Consider the following 7,500-nt stretch of genomic DNA (forward strand, 5'->3'; position numbering starts at 1 on the left):
TTAAATCAAAGCTTGTATGATAATGTTTGAAATCAATATGAATACACTAAGATTACAAATTAAGTAACTCGCCATACGTTTTTTATGAATTTTATGATTTTTATGAAGATAAAAAAAGTTTTTTTAATGATCATCTCGACTCAGACATGATTATGTGTCGGTTAATGACCAGCTGAGAGAGTGACACTGAAATAACCCACTAAACTCATCAAACACCCTCATCTGCTGCCAGACTCAGAGCCTCTCCTCCATAACCTGTGATGTGATGATGTCCATCATCTGAGTGTGTCTGTGTTTCCTCTGGTTATTCTCTCGTCAGCTCCAGCCGGGAGATCTGACCCAGTTTACTGAGCTTCTCTGCTGATCTGATTTACTCCTCCAGACTTTCCTCTCCTCCCTGTGTGTGTGTGTGTGTGTGTGTGTGTGTGTGTGTGTGTGTGTGTGTGTGTGTGTGTGTGTGTGTGTGTGTGTGTGTGAGAGAGAGTGTGAGTGTGTGTGTGAGTGTGTGTGAGAGTGTGTGTGTGTGAGAGTGTGTGTGTGTGAGAGAGTGTGTGTGTGAGAGTGTGTGTGTGTGTGTGTGTGTGTGTGTGTGTGTGTGTGAAAGGGAATCATATCAAACTCACGTCTACCTCACACACACACTTTCTCACTCTCTCTCTCTCTCTCACACACACACACACACACACACACACACACACACACACACACACACACACACACACACACAGCACACACACTCTCACATTCACATACACTCACTCACACACACATGAATATAATGCTTGAATATAAATATTTTTAAGTGTCCGGCGTCTCAGTAAATGATGTGTGAAGACAGACATCGAGCTATAAATATCCCTCTGTTTTACCTGTGAGTGTGTGTGTGTGTGTGTGTGTGAGTGTGAGTCGAGACTGTGTGTGTGTCTCAGGAGAATGGGTGTGTGTGTGTCTCAGGAGAATGGGTGTGTGTGTTCTCTCTGTCTGCAGGATGCTGTAATGCGAAGCGTCATGTGAATCTGAGCTGCTTGTGACTCTATTAATGAGAATTAACTTTGAGACGCATCACTGGTGTTTTCCCGTGTGTGTGTTGTGTTGGGTGTTTTCCTGTGTGTGTGTGTGTTGTGTTGGGTGTTTTTCAGTGTGTGTGTGTGTGTTGTGTTGGGTGTTTTTCAGTGTGTGTGTGTGTGTGTGTTGTGTTGGGTGTTTTTCAGTGTGTGTGTGTGTGTTGTGTTGGGTGTTTTTCAGTGTGTGTGTGTGTGTTTTCCTGTGTGTGTGTGTTGGGTGTTTTCCTGTGTGTGTGTGTGTGTGTGTGTGTTGTGTTGGGTGTTTTTCAGTGTGTGTGTGTGTGTGTGTTGGGTGTTTTTCAAGTGTGAATCAGAGACGCTGAGATCTCAGGCACGGTTCTGACGGTATGTTTGTGTGCTAATGTGAACCACACCTGCCTTTCATGAGCGCTCACTGTGGGAAAACACACACACACACACACACACACACACACACACACACACACACACACACACACACACACACACACACAGTCACAGTTAGCAGGTGAGTTTCACCTTTAATCAGATTACACGCATTAGAAATCACTTTACGTAATTCACTGTCACACACAAACCTCTGTGTGGATTGATGGAAATAGCGTGCTAACCTCACGCTGCTGGTTAATCGGTGGTGACATGCTTTAGCTCATCCGACGGGGGTGTGTGTGTGTGTGTGTGTGTGTGTGTGTGTGTGTGTGTGTGTGTGTGTGTGTGTGTGTGTGTGTGTGTGTGTGTGTGTGTGTGTGTGTGTGTTCACTCCACCCAGCTGTATGAAGACAGATCTGATGCAGAGCTGTGACACATCGGCAAAGCAGATTTTATAACTTCATACTCAGAAAAGTCCAGTAGACAGAATTCCCACAGACGTGAAAAACCTGGAAATATCAAGGATTTAAAAAAAGAGTGGGGGAGAGTGAGCCAATCAGCAGTAGGGGGCGTGTCCACTCATGATGGGCAGGAGAGAGCTAATCAGCATTAGGGGGCGTGTCCGCTCATGATGGGGGAGGAGAGAGAGTGAGCCAATCAGCAGTAGGGGGCGTGTTCACTCATGATGGGGGAGGAGAGAGAGTGAGCCAATCAGCAGTAGGGGGCGTGTTCACTCATGATGGGGGAGGAGAGAGCTAATCAGCAGCAGGGGGCGTGTCCACTTATGATGGGGGAGGAGAGAGAGTGAGCCAATCAGCAGTAGGGGGCGTGTCCACTCATGATGGGGGAGGAGAGAGAGTAAGCCAATCTGCATTAGGGGGCGTGTCCACTCATGATGGGGGAGGAGAGAGAGTAAACCAATCTGCAGTAGGGGGCGTGTCCACTCATGATGGGGGAGGAGAGAGAGTAAGCCAATCTGCAGTAGGGGGCGTGTCCACTCATGATGGGGGAGGAGAGAGAGTAAGCCAATCTGCAGTAGGGGGCGTGTCCACTCATGCATCTTCACGTCAAACCATTATTTTGCTTCCCTTTAGCTATGATAAAGAGACATCCATTCTTGCATTGTGTATTCGTGCATTTTGGGGGCGGAGCAATGAAGGGAGGGGCGTGTCTGTTTGGGATGATGTCAAATATAAACAGTGTTTCTCAGAAATCACTTACTGCACCTTTAATTGTTTTTAGCTTGTTGATACTTAAAACATGGAAAGCTCTTCCAGTGCAGGAGGACAAAATAAACTTTAAAACACAATCTACGAAAACAACTCTTTTGGGTTTTTTATTTTATTTTAACCCCAAAATCGTTTGTCAAAAGGTGTAGAAAGATTTCAAGGTCAGGAAAAGTCAGGAAAATGAATAAAATCTTATATTTTTTACTCTGCTCTAAAATATCTAATTGACTACAAATGCTTGTGTATTCTCCATATAATTGTGTTTAATCATGAATGACTGTAAAGGGAAAGTCAGGGAAAGGTTGTAAATGACAGTGTAGAGCAAACACCAGTGATACTCCGACCGCTAGACCAGCTGACGTGTGTTTGGTCTTCTGCTGGAACATCTTTATGGTGGAGGATCATAAACATGGACTCATTTTCCTGATCAGTAAATGTTGTGGTCCAGTTCTGCTCTACGAGAGTCGCCAGCATCCAGACGTGATGTAGTTTATGATGAATTATATTGCGTTTGTTTAATATCTCAGATGATGTCATGGTCAGCTGTCACTGTGACTAGCTCTATATAAACAACAGAAGTTTGTGCAATAGCTGAGTTAGTGTGTGTGTGTGTGTGTGTGTGTGTGTGTGTGTGTGTGTGTGTGTGTGTGTGTGTGTGTGTGTGTGTGTGTGTGTGTGTGTGTGTGTGTAGAATCTGAGATGTCACAATAGAGAGTTATTTCTAATGGCTGTATATGTAGACTATTATTGTTTATAAAATATTATATGAAACAGTATGCTATAATAATGCATTTTTAATTCAGTATTAATCCACAACTATACATAAATTAATTAATTAATTAAACAAATTACAATTTTGGTTTCCAACAATTATATTGTTGCATTTTGCAATAATGCTCTAGTGTTATAAATTCATAAAAGCTCAAATTCACTCCCCACCAGTGATTTATATGTATTAAATACATTTTAGTAGAGTTCAGTAGATTGTGGAAGTGCACCACAACATGTTATTATTTATTTAGATGTATTTTTTATTTTATTTCATTTTCTACTTTTCATTTTTAATCTAATAGCCTATATTAATTTATTTATTTATTTTAGCCTGAAACGAGTCGTCAGTAATTCAGTCTCACTTCCTGCTGAACCTGCGTAGAATTTTAACTCATTTGCATAATGTCAGCCTGTGGTCCTGATTGGCTGATCAGCATCTCTTAGCTCCGCCCTCAAACACTGTAGTGTATCTGAGACTGGAGGAGTTTGGTTGGTGTTGTTCGTGTGGAGAAGACGCTGTTTTCTGAGATTGATACGGTAAAACCCACGCCATCGTCACTGTTCGTATCACTGTGATCAAGAGCTGAGATTCAGATATGATAATGAGCGTTTGCTTTCTGACCAATCAGAGCAGAGCAGCTCTCAGAGAGGCGGAGCTTAGAGAGACTGAATCCTTGATGAGGAAAGAGCTGAAGCTGCAGTGGAGATTATGAGGACATTAAAGTGTTTTTGACTTTATATGCATGTAGAACTATTGTAGGAGACTCTAAAACTACATTATGAGCCTTTAATAATAGCATAATATAGGCACTTTAAAAAAGGTTGATGTTTCAATCCATAATGCATGATTGATGCCTTTGCGTATAATTGAGCATCTCTAATATACAGTGTGTGCTGTGTCTATCAGGGATTTAAATCTTATAGAGCTGTTCAAGGCTGCCTGGATTACTGTGTGCGTGTGAGAGAGTGTGTGTGTGTGTGTGTGTGTGTGTGTGTGTACTTGTACAACTATCTTTGTGAGGACCAGTTTGAGTTTTAGACCACTGGAGTGAGGACAGAGAGAGTAAAGTGAGGACATGTTGGCCGGTCCTCAGTCTCTGAGAGCCTTTAAAGGCCTGTTTGAGGCTCAAGACTTGGTTTTAGGGATGAGGTTATAATGAGGTCAAGGGTCGGTTTGGGATCAGGGGTCGGGTTAGGCACTTAGTTGTGATGGGTAAGGTTAGGGTAAGCGGCTAGAGATTGCATTGTGTCAATGAATGTCCTCATAAAGATAGATGTACAAGAGAGTGTGTGTGTGTGTGTGTGTGTGTGTGTGTGTGTGTGTGTGTGTGTGTGTGTGTGTGAGAGAGAGAGAGAGAGAGAGAGAGAGACTGTGTGTGCCTGTGATTAATCTTGTGTGCATTCTGTATTATTTATGTGTGTGTTTTAAGAACTTGTCTTTCCTGTCCATGAAGTGAACACAAACACACACAGTTGGTTGTATTGTGTCTAATGGTTCATGACACACTTTAAACACACATGCCTCTGTTCCATTAAAGGGATACTCCACTTAAAAATGAAAATTCTGTCATCATATACTCACTCTCATGTTGTTTCAAACCTGTATGAATGTCTTTCTTCTGCTGAACAGAAAGGAAGATATTTAGAAGATTGTCAGTAACCAGACAGTTTCTGGTACCATTGACTTCCATAGTATATATTTTTTCAGCAGAAGAAAGAAATTCATACAGGTTTGAAACAACATGAGAGTGAGTATATGATGACAGAATTTTCATTTTAAAGTGGAGTATCCCTTTAAGTGTGTGTGTGTGTGTTGTGTGTGTGTGTGTGTGTGTGTGTGTGTGTGTGTGTGTGTGTTATGCAAGAGATTGTCAGACTAGTTGAGGTGAAGGCCAAAATGGATTAAAAACCCTTAATAAGTCAAAACTACCCGAACTCTTTTGATCGCGCAGATTTCCTTTAGATTTCAGGGACTGATTGTTGGAATTCATAGATGTAAACAATATATTAATAAAACTCAGAACTTAAATTAGCTATCACTCACAACTTCATAATTTTCCTCTGATCTTCAGTATCAGCTGCTTCTGTGAAGATTGTTCATTGCTGTTCTCAAACTTCCACAATTTATTTGTTCATTCATGCCTTCAGTCCTTCAGTGTCACTCAGTTACTGGCAGGTGTCAGTGCGCCTCCTACAGGAGCAACACGGAACATGATGTGTGTGTGTGTGTGTGTGTGTGTGTGTGTGTGTGTGTGTGTGTGTGTGTTTGTGTGTGCGCGCGTGTGTCAAGATATCAGGGATTCACACACACACACACACACACACACACACACACACACACACACACACACACACAATGACCGACACACACACACACACACACACACACACACACACACACACACACACACACACACACACACACACACACACACACACACACAATGACTGACATACACACACACACACACACACACACACACACACACACACACACACACACACACACACACACACACACAATGACTGACACACACACACAGAGTTTCACACACACTCACATACAGACACACAGACACACACACACACACACACACACACACACACACACACACACACACACACACACACACACACACACAATGACTGACACACACACACAGAGTTTCACACACATACACACACACAATCACAAACTCACATCTATTCATCAAAATGTATCAGTTTCCACAGAAATATGACATTTTCATCATTGATAATAATCATAAATGTTTCTTGATCATCAAATCATCATATTAGAGTGATTTGTGAAGGATCATGTGACACTGAAGACTGGAGTAATGATGCTGAACATTCAGCTTTGATCACAGGAATAAATTACACTTTACTGTATATTCACATAGAAAACAGATGATTTACATTCTAATAATATTTCACTGTTTTTACTGTATTTTTGATCAAATAAGTGACTCTTTCAAAAACATTAAAAAATCTTATCAACCCCAAACCTCTGATGTTCAGTGTGTGTATAATTTTAGTGTTTCCAAAGGACATCCTCATTTGCAAAATATTAAATATTTATATTTGTATTATAAAATGCAGTAATATTTCTGTGTGTTTGTGTTATTCTGTAGTATTTATAATATATATACTGTTTTATAAATACTATATATTGCTGTATAGAGGTCTGTGGTATGTGCTCATTCTGAAAGTGCACGTGTGTGTGTGTGTGTGCGTGTGTGCGTGTGTGTGTGTGTGTGTGTGTGTGCACGTGTGTGTGTGTGCTCATTCTGAAAGTGCACGTGTGTGCGTGTGTGTGTGTGTGTGCGTGTGTGTGTGTGTGTGTGCACGTGTGTCAAGTCAAGTTTATTTGTATAGCGCTTTTCACAATACAGATTGTATCAAAGCAGCTTCACAGTATTAAATTAAAATAATACAACAAAGTTTGTTTCAAGAGGAATTTATTGATTGATAAAATTAAATTAAATATCCCCAAAATATCCCCCAATATTTTGTGTGTGTGTGCTCATTCTGAAAGTGCACGTGTGTGCGTGTGTGTGTGTGTGTGTGTGCGTGTGTGTGTGTGTGTGTGTCTGAAAGATAAACAGTGAGTTTACAGTAGCTCTTGTACCAGCCGGTCTGGTCTCATTCCTGACAACATCAGTTTTCTCTACCTTTCAGTCTGTCTCACACTCTCACACACACGCACACACACACACTCACACTCACACTCACACTCACTCAGTGTGTGCTCATCATGTGGAAGAGAAGGCTTCTTCACATCTCCACCAGACGTAAGAGGAAAACTGCTGAGTAAGAGGCTTGATATTACTCTTGCTCTGTATTGAACACACTTTGTTTGTGTGTGTGTGTGTGTGTGTGTGTGTGTGTGTGTGTGTGTGTGTGTGTGTGTGTGTGTGTGTGTGTCTGTGTGTGTCTGTGTCTGTGTCTGTGTCTGTGTGTGTGTGTGTGTGTGTGTGTGTGTCTGTGTGTCTGTATGTGAGTGTGAGTGTGAGTGTGAGTGAGTGTGTGTGTGTGTGTGTGTGTGTGTGTGTGTGTGTGTGTGTGTGTGTGTGTGTGTCTGTATG

The 7,500-nt window shown here is 41.7% G+C and overlaps 1 protein-coding gene across 3 annotated transcripts in view; it reads left to right on the forward strand.

The window, feature by feature from the left end:
• The window catches only part of arhgap44b (Rho GTPase activating protein 44b), a 48,256-nt gene that overhangs the window by 20,367 nt on the left and 20,389 nt on the right, over positions 1-7,500 (forward strand). For 2 of the 3 annotated variants that reach the window (XM_082152416.1, XM_082152418.1), the window contains exon 1: positions 7,112-7,225. The exons of the other annotated variant lie outside the window; for it this stretch is intronic. In XM_082152416.1, coding sequence (XP_082008542.1) covers positions 7,170-7,225 — 56 coding nt within the window. In that variant the 5' untranslated portion in view covers positions 7,112-7,169. Of the gene's footprint in view, positions 1-7,111; positions 7,226-7,500 lie in introns of those variants that run through there. 3 annotated transcript variants of the gene reach the window in all.

Source organism: Leuciscus leuciscus, assembly GCF_965113295.1.
Source record: "Leuciscus leuciscus genome assembly, chromosome: 21".
NCBI lineage: Eukaryota > Metazoa > Chordata > Actinopteri > Cypriniformes > Leuciscidae > Leuciscus > Leuciscus leuciscus.